Source organism: Hibiscus syriacus, unplaced genomic scaffold (assembly GCF_006381635.1).
Source record: "Hibiscus syriacus cultivar Baekdansim isolate YM2019G1 unplaced genomic scaffold, ASM638163v2 tig00116954_pilon, whole genome shotgun sequence".
Classification (NCBI taxonomy): Eukaryota; Viridiplantae; Streptophyta; class Magnoliopsida; order Malvales; family Malvaceae; genus Hibiscus; species Hibiscus syriacus.
Genome location: NW_024063483.1, coordinates 12,777 through 37,747, shown reverse-complemented (window position 1 = coordinate 37,747; position 24,971 = coordinate 12,777). Strand labels below are relative to the sequence as shown.

General features: G+C 35.8%; 1 protein-coding gene and 1 pseudogene across 1 annotated transcript; one reads left to right on the top strand and one right to left on the bottom strand.

The window, feature by feature from the left end:
* Positions 1-2,505: 2,505 nt before the first annotated feature.
* LOC120189325 lies at positions 2,506-12,118 on the top strand (annotated as a pseudogene).
* Positions 12,119-12,365: 247 nt separating this feature from the next.
* On the bottom strand, positions 12,366-24,951 carry LOC120189324 (nicotinamide/nicotinic acid mononucleotide adenylyltransferase-like). The gene is made up of 6 exons (XM_039192636.1): positions 24,795-24,951; positions 13,550-13,567; positions 13,233-13,312; positions 12,988-13,089; positions 12,718-12,776; positions 12,366-12,608 (listed from the first exon to the last, which is right to left on the bottom strand). The coding sequence occupies exons 1-6, from the start codon at positions 24,949-24,951 to the stop codon at positions 12,506-12,508; spliced, it is 519 nt and encodes a 172-aa protein (XP_039048567.1). The 3' UTR covers positions 12,366-12,505.
* Between the last annotated feature and the right edge of the window lie 20 nt (positions 24,952-24,971).

The window sequence follows — 24,971 nt, the reverse complement described above, 5'->3', positions numbered from 1 at the left end:
CCACATTTTATAGCATCTCTTCTAAGGGTAGTACGACTACTTGAGTATAACGTGGTTGCATTAGTTGTTGAATTGTTATCGTGAAATCTTCATCATCAAAGTGGTCGAACGGCAATGCTTTTGTAATCACGAACTTTGTAAACGCTTCTCGTAATTTTTCGTTGTCGTAAACAAAAACACCACCTTGCGGTGTAAGATTCGATTGACTAGGATCTGATCTTGAGCGAAGTGCCTTGCATGATTTTGTCAAATGGTTCTTCAACGTTGTGTTTCCTTCCGATGCAAGAAACTTTAGACAAAGTTTACAACGCGCCCTCCTCGAGCCATTTGACATCTCACATAAATCGTAGTGATCCCAAATGTCTTTGTTTCGAGTGTGTTCGATCACTCTCACGACTTCAAGGTTTCCCCCGACGGAAGATTCAGCCGTGTTACTCATGATGAACAAAAAATTACAAAAGTAAGATTTGAGAGATGTTTAAGTGTTGTGTAATAAGATTTGAGAAATTTGTAATCAACCAAATACATCCCCAACCTATTTATACATGGTTAGGGTGGTAAAATGATAATTTTTTAAAGAAAAAAACGGTCAAAAACGGTCACAAAACCCTCCCAACGGCTATATTAACGGCTAGTTTTTTAAACCCAGACCTGTTTTTTTTTTCCGGATAAAAACCGGTTTTTTAACCCGTTTTTTTCAAACCAGTTTTTTATCCGGTAAAAAAACCAGTCTAGGTTTTTTTCTCCAAACCGGTTAAAATAACCGGTTTAAAAAAATCCGATCCGGTTAAAAAAAACCGGTTTTTCCCAAATCCAGTTTCGGATATTTTTTCATAAAATCGGATATTCGGATTTTTTGTGCACCCCTAATCTCTACTTTGCTGTACAGACTGCTGTAGGTGAATGCTACCTACAATTCTCCGAACCATGGAAGTCAAATTTTATTTATACTTTGAACTATTTTTGAGATATTATTAAGTTTAAAAATATTTTTATATTTATTTATTATATCAAAATATTAAAGTTCAAACCGAAAATACTTAAAAAAAATTAATCGTTAAATATCCCTCAATTCGATAATGATTAGTAAAGTGATATCTAGAATTATTTTGAAAAGTGAGTAATGATTTTATGATAAATGGTATCATAACGATTTTTTGATGTGCAAAATTTGATGATGAATGACAGTAAGACTAATATAATTGATTAATCATAATCAAACATCATGAAATTAGATAAAAAAAATATCATATTCGAATGAAAAATAAGTTATAATTATCCTATATTAAATAGGAAATAAAAAATCATGCAGATCTTTTAAAAAATTATTTGATCGTATAGCTTTTGTATTTTAAAAATTTTTAATTTTTAATTTGTAACGCACGTTCATTAAATTTTATAGTTAATATTGTTCAGTGTGATAGTGATGAAGTGGATTATCTTGTATTAACTTTTTTTCCTTTGTCTAATACATGTAAAATTTTATACCATAATCGGTTAAAATGTAAATAAAATTTTGAATTTGTAATGTACATTCTTTAAATTTATAATTAATTTTCGACTAAAATAAGAGAGGTGTGTTTGATTCTTTTGTGTTATTTATTTTACATTTATTCATATCTTTTATACATATTAGATTATGCTACATGATAAGGACAATTTTTAAAAAAAAATTATTATCCTTAACATTTTTTAATATTTTTATTATATATTAAATCGAGTCAGATGAGTCATTCGATCCATTGACAAGTCTAATAAAATTATGAGTCAACAAAACAATAAATTCTAGGGATAAAACTATATAAAATATTATATTCTCACGAGAATACTACATTGATCATCAAATTTGTGAAGATTTTTATTTCATCTTTAAATTATGACTCTAATTATAAATTGATCATCAAATTTTTAATCAATTAATAATTTTATTTAATCAAGGGTCATTTTGACATAAAATGAAACATTAGATTTAAAATGTTTAAGAGATAAAAAATATATTTTCTTAAATATGAGACGAATATATAGGTAGTGTATATTTAAAGACTCATAACTATTTAATAAAAAATCTCATATTCTTATATACACGATACTTGAAACCAATATCTTAAAAGATAACAATAAAACTCTTAACCATTAAGATTTACTAGGTTCATGCCATATAATTATGATTGGAATAGATTTTAATATTATACCTATCTATAATTATTGTACTTGTATGTACTCTTACCTTTAATATAATTATTATTGTTATTATTATTATTATTATTATTATTATTATTATTATTATTATACCTTTAGAGGGGTCAGGGCCACAGCTTACCTGTAAATCCCGGTGAGGGAAGGGCAGTGTTCAATTAGAGAGGTTGGTGTGACCTGCAATAGTAAGTTTTCTCACTATAAGAGCCGGTTTGCCAAGTGGAGTGGAGTGTGTAGGGCACTATAAAATGCTCTCATTTTATAGGGTCAAAGTGCCCTTTCGAAGGACACAAATCCTTCAACCACCAATATATTTTCTTATTTATTTTCTTTGGAGAGACTAATCCATGGAACGTGGTGATGAGTTCCGTTTTCACAAGCTTGCGAAATCAAGTTCTGGTACAGTACCCTCCAACTACAAATGTTCTTTTCTTTTTTAAAAAATAATTAATAATAATTTTATAAAAATAATAATATGACGTTTATTGCGCACCTACGAAGGATTTTTTTATAGAAAAAATGGTAGGATTTTGAACTTTCGATTTTTGATTGGATTTATCGGCATATTCCCTATTTTTTGTTGTTGTTTATGTTTGAAGTTTAAAATCATTTTTTTAACTTTATCTACATTCTTCATCTCCATCTCCATATATGTTCTTATAATAACGGTCGTTTTATTCTTAACAATATATGACGATGTTTTTTATCTTCACAAATTGGAGTTATAGATTCTTAATATTTATTTATATGATTTGTTTTTAATACCAAATACAGATATGTAACGATTTATATTATATTCTATTAAGATTTAAATGTTGTACATTATTAATCTCTTGGTTTTCATAGTTTATATTTAATAACGGACAAAAATTTTATATAAGAGATATAAATTAATAATGTAACGATTAAACATGTATTTTCTTATAAACGGTTTCTAAATATATATTTTCAAAAAATTATATATTTATATTAATCAATTAAATGCATAATATATATATATTTTTTAAATGTCAAAGCCTGTGGTTTGAGAATGAGAAAAAGGGGTTTGATTTTCAGACTCCGAACAAAGAATCTACAGTTGTGGAGCCCACATTTTCATAATCTGATTGGGACCCAATTAACAACTCTTGGGCACGGCCACTCAAGATTTGCCACGTGTAATTATTGATGATTTATTTGTGCTTTTATATTTTTGATAGTAATTGGTACATTTTCAGAATGAGAAAATCGTCTCAGTGAGCAAAAATGTCTTATAATATACGATTTTAACCAATTTTTTTTTGGATTTGCCAAAATGACCAACAAAATCGCAACGCGAAATAAAAATCGCAACGCGATCCCCAGAATCGCAAATCAGTTTCCAAAATCGCAACGCGATTCTTGAAAATCGCAATGCGATAGTACAAATTCGCATTGCGATTTTCCAGAATCGCAACGCGAATATGAAAATCGCAACGCGAACACATAAATCGCAACGCGTATCTGTAAATCGCAACGTGTATCCGTAAATCGCAACGCGTATCCGTAAATCGCAATGCGTATCCGTATATCGCAACGCGTATCCGTAAATCGCAACGATAATCCGTAAATCGCAACGAGAATCTGTAAATCGCAACGATAATCCGTAAATCGCAACGAGAATCTGTAAATCACAACACTGAAATTTTGGGTATATAACTACGCAACAGCAACAAATCATAAACTAAATCCCTAAATCGCAACTCATTCCATCTCCATCTATCACTCTCTCCGGCGACATCCGTTCCTATATCCAACGACATCCTTCCCAATCCGGCAACAGGTTTTAGTTTCGCAGCTCGTCTGTTTAGTAAATTAATTTACAACCATGAAATCATCTAATGTTGATCATGTTTGGATAGATTTGTGTTTTGGAGGGTCATGGGATAATGTTCATGGTGTTTTACAATATATGCCTTTACCCATGAATCTTCAACTAAATTGTCTTTACAAAAGTTAACTTATGAAACTCTTATGCTACGTGTTTCAATAAATTGAATTTAGAGCCCCTAAGTGGATTTAGGCTATCTTATCAGAGAAATGGTAAAGTTTATTTGTTAACCGACAATGAAGATGTTGAACGATTCATTGCTTACATTAGTGTTTCACAAGATGATGTTACTTTTATGTTGTTGAACCTAGAAGTAGTATTGTTGGGTCAGTAGCGGGTAGTAATCAACTAAGTTTTCTCAAAACCCACAACCTTTCTCTAATCCAAATCCCAATCAATTTTCAGCACCAAATTCCGGTTTTCGTATTGACCAGTTAGACGATGATGAGCCAACAGAAAAAATTGTGAGTACTAGTCAGTATTCGAAATTTGGTCTTGGTCAATATCCGGACTTTGATATTGGTCAATACACGGATTTTGATGATGTTTCAGAAGAAGAAACAGACCCTGCGTGTGATGATTTTGATATTGGTCAATACCCGAATTTTGATGATGAAACAGCCGTTGCCGAAGAATGTATTGTTGATGATAATGAGGAGGAAGTTACGACTGTGAATGAACATTTTGAACATCCATTCTGTAATTCATATAATCCTGAAGAAGAAAAAGAAGAAGAAAAAGTCCCCGAAGAAAGAAAATGCCACGGGCGTATAACTGGAATATGCCAGAATTACTTCAGATACCGGAAGAAGAGTTGGTAAAGAAAGCAGTTGATTGTTACACAAAAGTTATTCGTATCAAGAAAGATGATTGTTTTGATACAAAGGAAGACTTGAAGATAGCTTTGTATACGAAATGTGTGGAAGATGGCTATCAACTAAAAGTTAACAAATCAAGCAAAGATCGTTTCGAAACAAGGTGTATGATTGACAAAAACTGTACGTGGCGTATGATTGCAAAGAGAATAAAAGATTGCGAAATGTTTCAAGTTAGGACTTTTATTGATAAACATACATGTTCAAGAACCCAAGTTTTTCCTCACCATAGACAGGCAAACAAAAAGGTGTTGGGTGGTTTTCTGGCTGAGTTAATGTTTTTGAATGGCAGGGTATATCGGGGACATGAAATTATGACTGACATGAATGCTCGGTTCAAGATTAGTATATCATATTCTCAAGCTTGGAGAGCCAAATGTTATGCCTTGGAATTGTTGAGGGGGTCGCCAGAAGCATCGTTTGCCCAACTGCCGGCTTATTGTCACAATTTAAAGCTGAAAATCCTGGTCGGTAACTCATATCAAAACGATAGAGATGGACACTTTGAGTTGCTGTTTATCGCCATTGGTGCTACGGTTAGTAAATCAATATAATTTTGTTGACTCATTTTGTTAGTTACATGCATTTCACATTTAAATGATTATATTTCTTGTATTATTTTGTAGATTCGTTCGTTTATTACTTGCATGCGCCCAGTTATTATAGTTGACGGAGCACATTTGAAAGGTCGATACCTTGGAGTAAACTTATTAGCAGTAGCCATGGATGCTAACAATGGGATATTGCCAATAGCTTACGGGTTGGCAAATCTGAAACCTCTGATTCATGGACATGGTTTATGGGCATCTTAGGGATTGCATAGGTCCTATTAGCAATCTGACAATCATATCCGATAGGGTAAACTCAATTGACAACGCTGTTAGAAGGTGTTTCCCAGATGCTTTTCATGGACTTTGTGGTGTTCATTTGTATAGAAATCTAAAATCAAGGTCTGCTGGTATAAAAAAGCACAAATGGACATACTGGAAGGCTGTAAAAGCTTATCGGGAAGTGGATTTCAATAAGCATATAATTGTTTAAGACGTGTTTTGCCTCAGTGTGCTCAAACACTAGAAGATGTCGGGTTTGAAAGATGGTCAAGAGTACATCAACTTGGAGCAAGATATGGTTTCATGACGTCTAATAGTGCAGAATCAATCAACGCTCTAAGTCGTCATTCCCGGAAATTACCCATTACTATGTTAATGGAGTTTTTTTGAGCCTCTATTCAACAGTGGTACTACAAGAAAAGAAACCATGCAGGTATTATTTCTTTGAATTCGTAACTTATCATATTTATATTTTACTAAGTATTGTTTATTTAAATTTACAGGAACATTGGAACATCGTGTTACACCATGGACTGAAAAAAAGATAACGAAACGTGTTGTGAAGTCAACGTCATGGAGAGTTGAACCATGTTCAAACACTTTGTTTCAAGTACTGGATAATAACTTAAATGGGCTAGTCGATCTAAATGCAAAGACGTGTAGTTGTATGAAATGGCAAACATCTGGTTATCCGTGTGGCCATGTTATAAAAGTTGCTCTTCATTTAAACCAAGATGATTCAAGCGCATACGCTATGGATTGCTACACTACAAAAGTTTATCGACAGACTTATGCCGAGATTGTCTACCCTATTCCACATCCTTCTGAGTGGGACATACCAGATGACTTACAAACAGTTTTGCCACCAGCCATGGACAGAAGGCTACCTGGCTGACCAAAAGTCACGATCGTATACCGTCTAAGGGTGAAGAGAAGAAGAGATCGACATGTAGTCGGTGCAAGGAAAGTGGTCATACAAGGTTGACATGGATCACCAGTGCCATCAAAATCATCTTTTCCTCTACCAAAATATGGATCCTCATCAAAATCCAAAGCTCATATGGTGTCAAGCAAAAGGCAATCATCTTTAAAATCCCAATCACAATTGGCTTCACCTTTTGGGACTGTTAACTTAGGTGATTTTTAAATGCAAACGTTGTATTATGTGGATTTTATGTGTGAACTTTTAACATTTTCAGTTGAATTAATGACTCAGGCCAACCATTTTGACTTAACCAACTCTTGTTATTCAGTTGTTATCACTTATTAGGCATGCATTTGACTATCGCAACACGGAAATTACAATCGCAACGAGAGAATCGCAATGCGAAATGAAAATCCCAACATGAAAATCGCAATGCGGAAATGAAAATCGCAATGCGAAATGAAAATCGCAATGCGAAATGAAAATCGCAACGAGAGAATCGCAATGCGGAAATGAAAATCGCAATGCGAAATGAAAATCGCAACGATAGAATCACAATGCGAAATGAAAATCGCAATGCGAAATGAAAATCGTAACGAGAGAATCGCAATGCGAAATGAAAATCCATTATGTCCGGCACGTCAGAGGGTTTCTCAAGAAGCCTACATATGACGCCATGTGAATCGGGCTCTTGAATGGTGGGAGGGACCTCTTCAATGATGACAGTGGCCTCTTGAACGGTGGGAGGGGACTCTCGAGGAATGATAGGGGGGGCCTCTTCAACGATAGGAGTGGACTCTTGAGGGATGTCAGGCGAGTCGGGCTTCTTCTTGCGGTGTCTTCGCACTATTGGGGTGTACGGAGACTTAATAGCACGTGCACGCTGTCTGATGCGTGAACTCCGTCGTGCAAGCATAACCCGACGTAAAGCATCCACTCTATCAGGCCGCTAAATAATTAAATACAAAAATCAGTAAATAAACAGACATGATATTTAAACAGTGAAAACAAAGACAAATATGTTTCAAACTTGCATTGTATTCACCCAAGTCATTATTCTATCATAGTTCACAAAATGCATCAGATAACAAAGAAAAATATGTTTCAAACTAATACCCTGAAGTTAGTATTTGTCTTTGTTTTGTCTATTGGTTGAAGTAATGCAATACATTCAAGTTTCAATTTACAGAAGAAGAAATAGTTTACTTTCGCAACACGAAACTTAAAATCGCAACGCGAAATGAAAATCGCAACGACAGAATCGCAATGCGAAATGAAAATCGCAACGAGAGAATCGCAACGCGAAATGAAAGTCGCAATGCGATTTGGTTTCACGTTGCGATTTTGTCGTGCGATTTTGGTTTCGCGTTGCGATTCTGTCGTTGCGATTTTCATTTTGCGTTGCGATTCTCTCGTTGCGATTTTAAGTTTCGTGTTGCGAAAGTAAACTATTTCTTCTTCTGCAAATTGAAACTTGAATGGATTGCATTACTTCAACCAATAGACAAAACAAAGACAAATACTGACTTCAGGGTATTAGTTTAGCAGAATTGGCAGCAACCGAACAAATTTACTTTCAACCAAAAGACAAAACAAAGACAAATACTATTTCACAGTGTTAAAGAATACACAGTTTAGCAGAATTGGCAGCAACCGAACAAATTTACTTTCAACCAAAAGACAAAACAAAGACAAATACTATTTCACAGTGTTAAAGAATACATAGTTTAGCAGAATTGGCAGCAACCGAACAAATTTACTTTCAACCAAAAGACAAAACAAAGACAAATACTATTTCACAGTGTTAAAGAATACACAGTTTAGCAGAATTGGCAGCAACCGAACAAATTTACTTTCAACCAAAAGACAAAACAAAGACAAATACTATTTCACAGTGTTAAAGAATACTATTTCACGAGTAAATTTATCATTAAGTTAAATATGGAAAATCTTAAACTTACCTCGTTGTGTAGAGTATGAACCTCATTCTGCAACGATACTATCATCTCACGTAGAGCGGCAACCTCACCACGTAAAGTTGACACCTCCACACGCCATGCACCATCGTTATCGCGTAGAGTACCGATCTCCTCACGCAAGGCATTGACCTCATCACGTAACTTATCCCGTGGAGGTGGAGAACAAGGAGATAAATGTCGTGGCCTCTTTACCGGTCGCCTATCATGAGGTGATGGTGGAGAAGAGGCTCGATGATGTGACGGGATAGGTGATGGCTCTCGTTCTAGAGGTGTATAGTCGGGTCGATCGGGTGATGGCTCTGGGTGAGGTGATGGCTCTCGAATTGGAGGAAGTGGATGCTGCTCATCATCCGTGCCATCAAAAAAACTCTGACTAGCTTGCCACCAATCAGTGGCAAGCTCTTCCTCCGTGGGTGTCAGTCTTTGTAATGGAATGTTGGCCTCCTAACAATATAAAAACTCAAACAAAGTTAAACGTCTACTATTAATAACTTGTTTATATTATATGAAAGTATTTGTGTTAACTTACATTATTTATTGTCGCATATGGTATTAAGTCTTCCCAATCCAACAGATTTTTCCTCTTCCAGGAAATAGCTCTGGGAATATCATTTGACGTTTTTATTGCATATGTACGCATGCTGGGGAAAGCCTCGAATATCCAAATCTACAAACAATATAATAACAAAATTAGTAATTGTTAAATAATTAATTATAATTTTAGAAACATTATATAGAAATTCTTACCTAAAGGCCCAAACAAAGCCTGACAAAGTGTATTTCGACCCATCGCCACGCAAACTTTTACGGTCATCAAAGGCAGTAGACAACTTAGTCCAGGTAGCTTTCCATATATACGAACCCCACGGAAACAGATTCCATGCATTCAGGTCCTCTACCAATATTATTAGCTCCCGAGGAATAGGTTGTCTGGCCTCTCTGCCTAAAAAGCTGGCATACACAAGTAGTAGAAGGCATACTCGGACAACATCGACGTCATCCATCCGAGTGAAACCAGCTTTCTTATTAAACAATTTCTTCAGGTCGTCGACGTGTAGGTTCGGCTTCTCCATTGACTCATCCGGAAAAACCCGGGATAACCATGATGGGCGGGCGATATGACGAGTGTACCGGCCTACATCATCGTGTCCGAATCGTAGACCAGTGATTAAGCAGAACTCCTTCCGCCCAAAACAAGTATACGTTGGTGGAAAATGAAACCATATCTCTTCCTCACCACGTTGTATACTGTCGGGTAGATTTGATGTCATGGTCTGAGGCCACAAATGGGTCAAATTAGCATCTCCACCCGGATGCTGTACTCTCAGCCATGGCCCGAAGCAGGTTTCCTCAAACAATTGTCTTTGTGCAGGTGAAAGCTTCGAAGCAATTGTAGTGGCTAGGCTAACTTTATTCCTTAAAGTCAATGAAGCCGAAAAAAATTTCTACAAAAACAATAAACATACCAAGTTAGATATACCAAAAACTACACTGTGAAGATATACCAAAAACAATAAACATAAAAATTAGTAGTTTATTCTTGAAACTAAAATTTGCAACACTGTTTTGTCTTTTGGTTGAAATGAAAATCGCAACGAGAGAATGACTGTCGCAACGAGAGAAATGAAAATCGCAACGAGAGAATCGCAACGCGAAATGAAAATCGCAACGAGAGAATCGCAACGCGAAATGAAAATCGCAATGCGATTTTGGTTTCGCGTTGCGATTTTCATTTCGCGTTGCGATTCTCTCGTTGCGATTTTCATTTTTCTCGTTGCGACTCTTCTGCAAATTGAAACTTGAATGGATTGCATTACTTCAACCAAAAGACAGAACAAAGACAAAGACAAATACTAACTTGAAAATCGCAACGAGAGAATAGCAACGCGAAATGAAAATCGCAACGAGAGAATCGTAACACGAAATGAAATCTAAGTGAAATGGTTAATCTATTATTGAAATGACCAGTAAACTTATCATCAGTTTCAATATGAAAAACCTACAATAATGCAAAAATTTCAAAATAAAAATAATTAAAAAAACTAACCCTCGGAGGTTGATTTTCCATTTCTGAATATTGTGAGGGATTTCTGACCGTGAATGGTTGTGAGGGATTTCGCCGGAGATGGGGACGAAAATCTTCAGAGATGGGGAAGGATTTCGCCGTAGAGAGTGAGAGATGGAGATGGGACCGAGTTGTGATTTTAGGTTTTAGGTTATGAGTTGCGATTACGAGATTTTGTCTTAATATTCGTTTTTGTAATTTGAAAATAAAATACGCGTAGCGATTATAATGGCGCTTTAAAAATCGCGTTGCGATTTACGGATACGCGTTGCGATTTTACGTATTGTCGTTGCGATTTACGGATACGCGTTGCGATATACGGATACGCATTGCGATTTACGGATACGCGTTGCGATTTACGGATACACGTTGCGATTTACGGATACGCGTTGCGATTTATGTGTTCGCGTTGCGATTCTGGAAAATCGCAATGCGAATTTGTACTATCGCATTGCGATTTTCAAGAATCGCGTTGCGATTTTGGAAACTGATTTGCGATTCTGGGGATCGCGTTGCGATTTTTATTTCGCGTTGTGATTTTGTTGGTCATTTTGGCAAATCCAAAAAAAGTTGGTTAAAATCGTATATTATAAGGCATTTTTTGTCACTGAGGCAATTTTCTCTTTCAGAATTTAATAATATTTACGTACTTTTCATAGATATATGTATTTTTATTTTTAGTACTATTATTAATTTTATCTTCCGAAATTCACATGCCTTAATTTTTTATTTTTTTTGTAAAATAATTACGCACTAATATTTTTGAACTTTAATTTTGAAAAAGCAACTTTTTCTTTCTTTTTTTAAGGTTCGAGTATAATTCGACATGGGAACTCTTCGAACTTCACCAACAATGGCAGCAACACTATCTCCAATACCACACCACCGGTGGTGCGGGAACAGGATCGATTCATGCCGATAGCCAATGTGATCCGCATCATGCGCCGCATGCTCCCGCCACATGCCAAAATATCTGACGTTGCCAAAGATGCCATTCCAAGAATGTGTCTCGGAGTTCATCAGTTTCATCACAGGTGAAGCCAACGAGCATTGCCAACTTCAGCAGCGCAAGACCATCACCGCCGAGGATCTGCTTTTTGCCATGGAAAAGTTAGGCTTCGACGACTACATCTAGCCCCTCACCGTTTTCTTGGTCCGGTACAGGGAGGCCGAGAATGGCTGGACTTCACTGCCTACCATCTTGAAACGTGGGATCGACCATGGACGAATGATAATTCCCCCATTTAACAGCTCAGCTTTCCAGGTGGGATTTCGCCAGGGGTTTATCGATGCCACCACCAGTGTCATCGCAGGTGGATACAATCGATATGCATCGGATGCTGCTGCTGCCACCGGATCATCTTGTCAGGCTCCGACAAACAACTTCGACTTCAAATGAGCTGAGATGAACTAGATAGGCAAGCAGATGAATTTTGTTTGTCTTACAAACAAAAACAAATAAAGCTAGAAAAAGGGTGGTAAAATAAAGTTTTTGTTTTCATTAATAGGGTGTTTTAATGGCATATTCGTGCTCCTAATCAATCCGGGTTCATTCGAAAAACTTTGAATCCAAACTCATCAAATTCGAATGTCTTAATACCTGACTTAACAGTAATGGTGATTAAGTTCAACCCATAGCTCGCATATAGATAAGAAACTGGAATTGTTGCACCTATATCTATGAAAACAAAACACTCCAGCAATTATAAAGAATGTTTCCTTTGATCAACAATGATCTTTTACATATAAGAATTAACGTTTACTAACCCAATCAGTTAGCCTATAGTCAATTGTCAACTGATTTCAGGTACAAATTCTGTTTTCCGATATAATCGATCACTTCATCTATGGTCAAATATTTTATAGACAATCCTCTTGAAATGCATTCCCTGAAACAAAAAAGAAGACCACGAGGGGATCTACATCAAAACTAGGCTCGAAAACGAAGTTGAGCATTATCTTTCAGTACTATAATAGCCCTAAACCCACTGTGTTTACCTCAATCTAGTTGAACTGATTTGATTCGGGACAAGCTCGTCGACGATTTTAATGTTATCCTGAAAGAAACAAAAAAAAAAAAATCAAATGACCCACAATCGATGAGACACACCTTTATCCCAAAAGAAACCAGCATGTATGACTTGTAGGACTCCAAAGTTCCTTTCCAGAGTTGATCAAAATCCAAATATCGTCAAGGATAACGACTGAGAATAAAGATCTTGATTCGCTTTGTATGAAAAACTGGAAAGAATTGAGAAATCCACTAACCCGGTTTTCATTCAAAATCTCATCACCACTGATGATATTTTCCAAATCTTGTCCTTCTCTACGAATGCAAACCACACCGTAATCTTTGCATATTGCTCTAACCTGAAATTTGATCCAAAATCCAAGGTTACCTTAATATAACATGCTAGAGTATGCTCTACGTATTATGTTTAGACAGAATGATATAGCCTTAATGCCATCGTCCTTTAACACCGATACAATAGTAGAAAATAATAAGCATGTACCTGCTCAGGGATCCAAAAGCCGGGAATGCTGAAAGATTGAAGTAAATCAGAACCACAAACAAGCATGACTTTAAGGGATTCTGCGAAAAGACAGAGATATCGTTATTGTATCTCCGCCGTAGGAGGAACATAGAGAAAAATCACATATAAACAGTAGTATTAACAGAATCCAATCTTTCCATTTAATAAAGTATCAACATATTCTGGCAAACTGATTATATTGTGTAGCTATATCTATCAAATTATGTGCATCGGTGAGTGTCTGTAAAATATATAAAGTAACGAAATGATGTAGTTGTAAGCTGCTGCTTGCATACCCTTACGTATCAGTCCACCTGTCGCAACCGTCTTTCGGTTGAGTCTCGGAATTGGGCTTCGACTTAGGAAAATGTGGATTGGAGTCGCCACCGACCACTTTAAAACGAATTTAGGTTGGTCGGACAACATTTTACCTGATCTATGTTGTACCAGAAACGTGTCGAGTTCGGGAGTCAGTTACGGTCAAGGAATGATTAGCACCCTTGAACCGCCCTTTCGGTACCACATAATTTTTAGTTGTCTTAAATTAAGAAAATTGTAATTTTAAATAAAAAGGTAAAATTTGATCCTGATTACTTACCTTAGATTGATTTGAAAATATCCTTAAAAAATCGAGAAATGTGTTAGATAAACAAGGTAAAGAAAACAAATAAGATAAAAAGAATAAAATAAAAGGAAAAAAATAAAATAAATAAATAAGATAAGGAAAAAAATAGTAAAGTAATAATTATATATAGTAATATTTGAAAAAGGAAAAAAAAATATAAATATATATACATCAAAGTATTAATAAAATAAATAAGCTATATATATATACAACAAATATTTAAAAATATAAAAGCTACCCTCTCACTTCACCGAAAGTGGGAGGCTTTAGTCAGAAATAAGACAAAAAAAGAAAAGTGGGAGAGACTTTAGTTAGAAATAAAACAAAAAAATGGGCCCTCTAAGTTAGTAATATATAATATAATGTTTAATAATAATAATGATAAAGACACTATTTTTTTTAAATAATATAATAATGAATAAAAAATAAGATATATAACGTAAATAAAGAAATAATCAAATAAAAATAATTAAGAATATATATATATTAATAATAGGTATATAAATAAACTATTAAAAGTATAAAAAAATATATAACTAGATAAAGATAATTACAATATATATAGTAATAATAGACTTATAAGTAAAATATTAAAGATATATATATATATATATAATAAAATATAGTAAAAAAATCAAATGAAAATAATTTAATATATATATATATATACGTATAATAATAACATGAATAATAAAAATAAATGAATAAAATATCTATATAATAAATAAAGGGACTAATATAGATTTTTAAAAAGCTCTTCCCCTCCTTTAACCGAAAAATCAAACTGGTTTTTCAAAATAAGCCTCGGGGAAGCGTAGACCTAAGAGAAAAGATCTCGGTTCCTTGCATTCATCGGCCCTTTCAAAGTAAAAACGGAAAAGAAGAAGTGAAACAAGCCACATGCAAGCGAGAATCGAAGTAATATAGGTAAATATACCTCTTTTATTTCTCTGTTGAAAATTACAAGCGAATCTTTGGGGCTTATTGCATATTTGCTTTGGGTATTTTTGTGTGTGCGTAATCCTGTATGATAATCGTGTCTTACAAATGGGAAGGATTACATGTATTTATAGTGAAAAAAACTAACTAACAATAAAATCCTAATGCAACTAGACTCCTTACTCGGTTGTTGCACATTTGTTGGTATGGTTGTTGCTTTAAAAGATATGGTGGTGGAAGAGTCCTCTTAGGAGATGAACTTTTGCTAGTTCTATCTTTTAAAAAAATTGGTGTCTACGGTTGCCCCTCTTTGTCTTTTTTCGTGGAACGAAAAATAGGACAAAGATAAAAAGACACAAATTTTCGTTCAGTGGAGTTGAAGAATAACTCACTGTCGAATTGAGTTGCGGATGGCTCCTCCGTCGCGAAGTCGAGTCCATCTTGAAATGATTTGAATCAGAATGTGACTTCTCGTTGTAGTCCACTTTGGTCTTCTTCTCGGTTTAAAGACCTTGGCTAAAAATTCGACTGGAAAGTAATCCCTTGACTCCACAATGTGGTTGATATGCTCTCGAGCTGAATGAAACTGAACTCGAAAAGTCTTCATTGACAAATAGCTTTTTTCGACTTAAGCTATGCTGACGGAAAAAATGCTTCTTGCTACTAAGGCACGGCTAACCCAGATCTTTTTCTCGGCTTGAAAACCTCGATTGTAGCCGGACAATAATGTGATTGAGGTGTCATCGAGCTGAATGGAATCGAACTCGACAATTTTCGCTGACAGATAGCCCTTCTTGCCTTGAGCTATGCTGTAAATTTGATTTACCTCTGAGCTGAATGTAATCGAACTCGAAGGTCTTTGATGATAGATAACCCTTCTTTGAGTTAGATATCATTCGTCGTGAAGTTGAAATCCAATCTAGAGATGGATGCTGCTTGTGTACACGATTCCCCTTCGTCGTGAAGTTGAAACCACGGGTAGTATTATTCCGAGTCCAATATCCTCTATCGTGAAGTTGAAATTGGCTCCGAAACTGGGAAATTGTTTGTTGACAACCAGCCGCCCCTTCGCTGTGAAGTTGAGCTTGTGTTGTCTCAAGTTCAATATCCTTCGCTGTGAAGTTGAAATTGGCTCTGAAATTGGGAAATTGTTTGTTGACAACCAGCCGTCCCTTCGTTGTGAATTTGAACTTGTGTCGTCTTGAGTCCAATATCATTCGTTGTGAAGTTGAAATATGCTCTGAAATTGGGAAATTGTTTGCTGACAACCAGCCGTCCCTTCGTTGTGAAGTTGAACTTGTGTTGTCTTGAGTCCAATATCCTTCACTGTGAAGTTGAAATTGGCTCTGAAACTGAAAAGTGGTTTATTGACAACCAACCGTCCCTTCGTTGTGAAGTTGAACTTGTGTTGTCTTGAGTCCAATATCCTTCGCTGTAAAGTTAAAATTGGCTCTGAAACTGGGAAATTGTTTTGTTGACAACCAGTCGTCCCTTCGTTGTGAAGTTGAACTTGTGTTGTCTTGAGTCCAATATCCTTCGCTGTGAAGTTGAAATTGGCTCTGAAACTGAGAAATTGTTTTGTTGACAACCAGCTGTCCCTTCGTTGTGAAGTTAAACTTGTGTTGTCTTGAGTCCAATATCCTTCGATGTGAAGTTGAAATTGACTCTGAATGAAACTGAAAAGTGGTTTGTTTGACAACCAGTCGTCCCTTCGTTGTGAAGTTGAACTTGTGTTGTCTCGAGTCCAATATCCTTCGATGTGAAGTTGAAATTGGCTCTGAAATTGGGTAATGGTTTGTTGACAACCAGTCGTCCCTTCGTTGTGAAGTTGAACTTGTGTTGTCTCGAGTCCAATATCCTTCGCTGTGAAGTTGAAATTGACTCTGAATGAAACTGAAAAGTGGTTTGTTGACAACCAGCCGCCCATTCGTTGTGAAGTTGAACTTGTGTTGTCTCGAGTGGCGCGATATCTTCCGTCGTGGAGTTGAAATCGCTGATGATCTCTTTATTGTAAAATTCAACTTTGAGCTAGATATCCTTCGTCGTGAAGTTGAAATCTACTCTCGAGTTGATTGTGTTGCTTTGAGCTCAATATCCTTCGCTGCGAAGTTGAAATTGACTATAGCTAAAACCTGAAAAAGTTATGCATATATGTGATGAGATGGATACAATGCTCTTAGGTATGCCTAAAATGCATATGCAACATATGTTATTTTTGGGCTCAGGAGAGAAATCTCGATCTCCGGTTGTTTTTCTGGAATCTTAGTTCTGTAATCTTCAAGTTCTGATCCTTGATCTCGAATTCTTCAAATGTTCAAATCTGATGTGCACATTCTATTTTTTTGATTTGAGAAATGCTTTCGACCATCCCAAGTATGTGCCTGAGCTGAGTGTAACGGTTCAGACGATGCTTCAAGAGAAATTGTCTCGAAAGAGACAGAATTCGTTTTAAGGGAAACGATCTCAAAGATATCTGTTGTTTCATGAGAAACAGTCTCAAGGGAGACAAAATTTTGTTTTAAGAAAATCTGTCTCAAGAGAGACAAAACTTAGTTCCAAAAGAAATTGTCTCACGGGGAGATGAAATTAGTTACAAGGAAAACATATTAAAAGATTTTGTTTCAAGGGAAACTGTCTCAAGAGAGACAAAATTCATTTCAAGGGAAATTTTTTCAATATTTATGTTTCAAAGGTTTTTGTGTTTCAAGAGAAACAATTTCAAAGGTTTTTTTCCAAGGGAAACTGTCTCAAGAGAGACAAAGTTTGTTTCAAGGGAAACTGTCTCAAGAGAGACAATGGTGAGCACTATTACCTTCGTCGTGAAGTTGAAACCGTGGGTGGCCCCTTCGCCGTGAAGTTGAGCCAGGAATTGGATATCCTTCGTCGTGAAGTTGAAATTCAACTTGAAAATACGAACTGGATCGGTTCTGAATTAGCTCTCGAACTCGTCTGAAGTTGATTCTAAGATCTGTCGATCTTTCAATATATCAAATTAGTTGAGGTGTAGCTCATTGTTACCGAGTTAAGCAATCACTATCGATTTTTACAAACTCTTTTGAATCAGGTATCTTTCGCATTGAAGTTGAAACTTGACTCTAAAGCTGCAAAAATTATGTATGCTAAAAATGATAAATGTGATGCTCTCAAGTATGTCTAAGACGCATGCAACATAAATTAATGTCATTTATATCTTGGATAGAGCCTCATTTTTACCTGCTTGTTCCTGCATGTGGAGGAAATGCCTTCAGAAGGTCTGATAATTCGCATTAGGATGTTGAATCCCCAAAGATGCCCCAATATCCAAAAATGCCCCAATATTTGATATTGAATCTTCAAAGATACCCCAAATGTTCCTCATTTCTTGCTTCAATATTGATTCTGAGCACGAGCTTTGTGTCTAAGAGTCACATGTCATTTACCAAGATCCACTCTAGAGAGACTATCTTGTTTGAAAAAAATATTTTTCTTTCTCTTTTATTTTCAAAGTTATGAAAATATCAATTAAAAGAGTTTCGAAAAATGTTTAACCAAAAGTTTTGAAAATATTGTCACTTTCACGGTTTTACAATTGAGACGAATCATAAAACTAGAGTTCATCGGATATTAAAGAATTAATTACAATGTTAATCCTTCAATAAATTATAGTTATTTGACAAGTGTCAAAATCAAAGCTATCTTTGGGAAATGGTTAAGTAAATAAAAAAGTCTCAGATTATCGTGTTTGCTCAAAGGATTGATGGGGTAGCTTGCATGTTTCTCTGCTGGAAGTGTTCTCTGACTCCCAACCTTCGTTGTCGCACTCGGATTGTGCGATGCCTTATCAAAGAATTTGTGTGATCGCCTCAGTTGCACAATTTTTATATTCGAGCCGCCATTTCAGGTTTTCAACTCGAACCCTCCTTTGGTTTCAAGACGTTTTTCAGGATTTACGTCTTGAACCCCCTTTGTCATTTTTCTCTACCATGCATTAATTACATTGTTTTTTTACAAATTAATCCTGATGGGCGGGATGAAATATGAAGATAGTCTCTTCTGTTTAAAAATCCATGTATGATTAGAAGAGACATTTAAGGCACGTAATGTAGGCCATGGCTCATGGTTATGAAAGAAAATGATAAATAGGCCCAAATAAGTGTTTCAGGGTATTGAACCAAGGATTAATTCATTCTGATGCCCTTGATCTTGTCTTGCTCAAAATGTCTTTCTCCTGATGCTCTATGATCTTCGAGTGAAGTGATTCAGTAATTCAAAAATGATTGTGCTTGATCAATCTCATAGTTTGAAGCTTGATGTGCCATTTGTCTTTAGGGAATCTTTGCATGTGCTTTTTGTTCCCTTTTTTTTAATTTTGCTTATTTTCTTTTTTGTTCTTGTTTTTCCTTTTTTGCTTCTTTTCTTTTTTATTCTTGATTGAATCTTCGCACTTGGTATTTGGCCCACCTTTTGGTATTTCCTTTGGATTGATGTCTTCACTCATGTGAACAGATTTCTTCCACCTTGCCCCCAGTGTGGAGGGTGATCCTTGGTTAGGGTTGAATCAGAAGAAAAATACTATATGCTCAAAAGGGGACACAAGGGATATATTTTTTCTCCTGTTGTGAAGAGATAAAGAAAGAAAGTCGTTCATCATTTCATACATGGAAGTCCTCACAGAAGAGGTATCCCCATGGGGATAGATTTTCAGGATTAATTCTATTTACATGAAAACAGTGTAATTAATGCATGATAGAATTATTTCGGATGAATTCTTCTTTTTCCCCCCATATGTCTTAATGTTCAAGCTCCCTACGAGATGCCCCAAGTTATGTCTTAGAAGAATGCTCATGTTCAAATGAATAACTCGATGCTGTGGGCTTTAATGGTGTAAAAATGTCAATTTTGAGTCTAAAAAGACAATGGTGTGATCTTATTGACTCAAAGAAATGTATGAGTGTATCAAAAAGATAAAGGTAATGTTCAAGAATTTCAAAGGGAGGTAATGTCAAAATTTGATCTTTTTGGTAATGACCATGAGTTATTTTGGGTAAAGAATCAAGGTATTTTGTTTTGGGGTTTAAGATAGGATAAGAAAGGTCTAACCTTGACATATGTCAAAAATCTATAATTCTTGAAGAATTAAAAGAATCTTTAATTCATTTAATATTCGAAGAACTAAATATTAGAATTTGTTCAATTGCTCCACTTTAGAAAGTAGCATAAATTCAATCCTTTAAAAGATTAAGCAAACGATGAAAGATTAGAGACGCGTTTAAACAAAACAATCCTCTAAGTGCAAATGGTATATGTCATGCCCCCTTCTTCGGCCGTTTATGCCCCTGAATCCATCAGGTTTTGGATCTTGCGCTTCAGCGCCTTATAGTTCTCAGAGGAATGTTTGGGGCTTCTTATGTGATAACAGCTAACAGCTAACAGCTTTAACATCGTAGTCCTTAAGATATGGGGATTCTTTTCTTAGATCATCCTGGCCAGCTTTGTCCTACCATCAGCTGATCAGGCTCTTTAATGTTACAATCTTGCTTCCATGTGGTTAAATCCACTTCATCGAGTCCTTCATGACTTAATTTCATGTTTGTGAAAATGCTTAAAAATGTAGATGAAGATGCAAAAAGGAAAAAATGAAAAATGCAAGAATGCATGAAATGTTCGAGGCATTAATCCAGAAAAGTGTCAATTATTATAAATAATCTTTACTTAGACAAAAATATTTTATCTTGTAAGAGACATAAAAACGATCAAAGGTATATTCAGACTAAATCCTCTAGACCCCGAACAGCTTCTAGTAGGTTGACAAGTCTTCTGTCTTCATCTGTCACTGGTTGTATGCCTTGTCGGACCATTCCAGCTTCCCATGCCAGGCCGTGTGGATGACGAGATGCATTATGTACTTGATCCAGGAAGTCTCGGATGACTGCGTCTCTGGCCTTCACCCTTTGTTGTGCTTGCTCCCAACGGAAACGCCACTGTAAACCTCCGTCGAAGAGCACTATCTGAAGCTTGCTCACTTTCTTCTTGAACCCATCTACAATAGCTTCTAACTCAGCTATTGTTTTGTCATCTCTCTCATGTTGTTTCTCCAGATCAGCCATCTGGATTCTCAAGCATTGGTTTTGATGCTGACTGTCTGCTAAGCGCCTCTGGGCAGTCTTCATATGTTCCTTCCAAGCTCTCTCATCAGGCCATTCGAACTTTTTTTTCAGGCTATGAGCTTCGTCTTTCCAGTATTCAGAAGCCACTTTCAACTTGGAATTATCTTTGACTTTATCTTGATACCCATTTCTCAAGTCTTCGAGCTCAAAACAGACTTTTTTCTGTTCTTTTTCAAGTTTGTCTGCTCGATCTTTCTGAGAGTCGACATCTAGCTTCCACTGATAGCGCTCAGCTTCAAGCTCCTTTACCCTATGCTTCAGCTCGTTATTCACAGCTTCAAACTCTGTCTTGGCTATCTCAAGTTCAGAAAAGACAGGGCCTGAGATGTTCTTCCAAGGTTCGGGTGTCCTCACAGTCTGGCACCGGGATATTGTCATTTTTTCTCAATCTTCGCCACTCCACATAGTCCGGAGTAAGCATGTTTCTGGCAGCTACAACATCTATCCGGAATACTTTCTTCCATGAATCGACTGCTTGATCATCTTCTTATAGTTGTCACCGTGATACTCAAACTCTGATCTGGCTAGTCCGCATGTTACTGGGACAAACTGACGTGCCCCATACTGTCTAAGTGTTAACAACGGAGCATACCCAACTGCACCCCAAAGTCCAAGTAAGGTCATAGTGTCAGAGTCCCCACATCGAAAAAGAACGTCATTGAGGAACAACCAGGGGGCTCTCCAGGTAATATCCTGATCTTGGAGATGAGTGAAGACTTTCATCCACTTCTCTTTTGAAGCGCCTTCATGTCATTTCATGGTGATGAACTCTCTCAAAGGTGAATACGTAGTGTTAAATCGGCGGTAGGCAACCCCATTAGTCTTCCAGAAGTGGCTGTGAATCCAGACTTGAAGGAGCTGAACACACCCAATGAATCTACCTCCGCCAGCTCTTCGGCGATGGTTGAGAGACCGAAAGGTCTCGGCTAAGATGGTCGGTGCTGGGTTGACTCGTTTCGAAAGTTGCTCAAACAGTTCCACAACGGCTGCGTCAATGTACCCCAAAGTCTTCGGGAATATAATCAGGCCATACAGACCCAGTGCAAACAAGTCTATTGCATTCCACTCATCGGGATGGTCCTTCATCAGTTGTTTGATATGAAGCCAGACAATTCCTTCCCCAATGCCTTTACATCGAGCTCGGTCTATTACCCATCTTTCGTCAACCCCATCAACGTTGGCTAGTGCACACTTGAAAGGCTAACTTTTGATGTGTTTAATATAAGCTCGCTCCAGTCTGATATTTTCACAGTGCAACAGTGTAGTGTACTCTTCAATGGTGGGCACCATGTCCTCCTGATTAAAAGTGAAGTAATTGTATCCCACTGAACCAAGGCTCTGATCAAGGGCTCATCAGTCTTGATTTGAAGCAACAATGTAATGTCACCGTACCGTTGGCTGAACTTCTGTTTCTGATCATTCTTCCAACTGCCCCAGATGTCCCGAAACTCTTGCACGTCGTTCTGCTTTAGGCTGATAGAGGCGTAGCTAACCAGCTCTGACACATAGCTTTCTTGAAGACTATCTCCATTTTCCTTCTGAGTCTTCTCGGACCATAGTCGTACATCGGGGTTTTAATCTCTTGTATTACACCTTTATCCATTAATTCAGATTATTTTGTGTAACAAACATTTTTTTAGGGATCAATAGCCTCTTGTTATGATGCAAATACTTTAAAACAAACACAAAGGCAAACAGTTAGTAAAATAAAAATAAATAAAAATAAATAAAAAATAATGGAAAGAAAAAAATATAAGAGAAAAAAAAAACATGGTTAGGAATGAAATGTCCTAGGTTTTGGAATGTGATTTTGGGGTAGACTCTATTTCTTCAAATTCTCCCGGTTTAGGTTCCGAAAAATGGTACCCGAGTTCTCCTTGTTGGTGCCCCCTTGGACTTACCAGGCCCTTAGTCCTAAACCCATCACAGGCTTGTGTGGACTAAGTTAAACTCGAGAGGACACATTCCCTTATGTCTATGCGGAGAATAAATTCACACGAAGACATAAGGTATATGAATCCCGAAGGCTACTTGCTTGGCATATGCGGTGAATAAATTCACACGAATGCGTCACTTTCACCCCAAATAAAACGGGTTCGGATCTCGGGTTTAGAGCCTTGAATAAAAAAGTTTAGAAAGCTGAAATCACTAGAAAACAGTCAGTTCAACTATTTACTCGAAAAAATATAATCAAAGATAAGTAATAAGGATCGAAATATTACCTTAAAATTTAAACTTACCATTTTCGTTAAAAAGACAACTGGAAATTACCTTAGCCTGACTCACTTACCTGTGTCCCCAGCGGAGTCGCCAAGCTATCACAACCGTCTTTCGGTTAGGCTCCGAAATTAGGCTTCGACTTAGGAAAATGTGGATTGGAGTCGCCACCGACCACTTTAAAACGAATTTAGGTGGGTCGGACACCATTTTACCTGATCTGCGTTGTACCAAAAACGAGTCGATTTCGGGAGTCAATTACTGTCAAGGAATGATTAGCACCCTTGAATCACCCTTTCGGTACCACATAATTTTCAGTTGTCTTAAATTAAGAAAATTGTAATTTTAAATAAAAAGGTAAAATTTGATCCTGATTACTTACCTTAGATTGATTTGAAAATATCCTTAAAAAATCGAGAAATGTGTTAGATAAACAAGGTAAAGAAAACAAATAAGATAAAGAGAATAAAATAAAAGGAAAAAAATAAAATAAATAAATAAGATAAGAAAAGAAAAAAAATAGTAAAGTAATAATTATATATAGTAATATTTGAAAAAGGAAATATATATATATATATATATATATATATACAACAAATATTTAAAAATAGAAAAGCTACCCTCTCACTTCACCGAAAGTGGGGGGCTTTAGTCAGAAATAAGACAAAAAGAAGAAAGTGTGAGAGACTTTAGTTAGAAATAAAACAAAAAAATAGATCCTCTAAGTTAGTAGTATATAATATAATAATGAATAAAAAAACGAAAATAATAATAAATATATATATATATATATATATATAAAGTTATAAGATATATTACGTAAATAAAGAAATAATCAAATAAAAATAATTAAGAATATATATATATTAATAATAGGTATATAAATAAACTAAAAATATAAAAAATATATAACTAGATAAAGATAATTACAATATATATAGTAATAATAGACTTATAAGTAAAATATTAAAGATATATATATATATAATAAAATATAGTAAAAAATCAAATAAAAATAATTTAAAAAATATATATATATACACGTATAATAATAACATGAATAATAAAAATAAATGAATAAAATATCCATATAATAAATAAAGGGACTAATATAGATTTTTAAAAAGTTCTTCCCTCCTTTAACCGAAAATCAAACCGGTTTTTCAAAATAAGCCTCGGGGAAGCGTAGATCTAAGAGAAAATATCTCGATTCTCTTGTGTTCATCGGCCCTTTCAAAGTAAAAACGAAAAAGAAGAAGTGAAACAAGTCACATGCAAGCGAGAATCGAAGCAATATAGGTAAAAATATCTCTTTTATTTATCTGTTGAAAATTACAAGCGAATCTTTGGGGCTTATTGTATATTTGCTTTGGGTATTTTTGTGTGTGCGTAATCCCGTATGATAATCGTGTCTTACAAATGGAAATGATTATATGTATTTATAGTGAAAAAAACTAACTAACAATAGAATCATAATGCAACTAGACTCCTTGCTCGGTTGTTGCACCTTTGTTGGTGTAGTTGTTGTTTTAAAAGATATGGTGGTGGAAGAGTCCTCTTAAAAAATGAACTCTTGCTAGTTCTATCTTTTAAGAAAATTGGTGGCTACACCACCCTCAGTCAAGAAGCTCTTGACTTGATTCAGGACTGTTAGAGACAGCTGAAAAGAGACAGCCGAAAAGAGACAGCTGAAAAGAGATTTGTTTTGCCTGTAAAAGCAAATGAGATTAAGAAAAAGCACTACTTTGCAAATGCAACAGATATTCCTCATAGAAGGAGAACAGGGGGAAA

Excerpts from the sequence above, each read along its gene's own strand:
- LOC120189324 (XM_039192636.1), bottom strand. The coding sequence starts at position 24,951 with ATGAGGAATATCTGTTGCATTTGCAAAGTAGTGCTTTTTCTTAATCTC. Across the intron at positions 12,777-12,987 it reads AGATTTTGAATGAAAACCGG|GATAACATTAAAATCGTCGA; the intron begins GTTAGTGGATTT and ends TGTTTCTTTCAG. Across the intron at positions 12,609-12,717 it reads ATCAGTTCAACTAGATTGAG|GGAATGCATTTCAAGAGGAT; the intron begins GTAAACACAGTG and ends TTTTTGTTTCAG.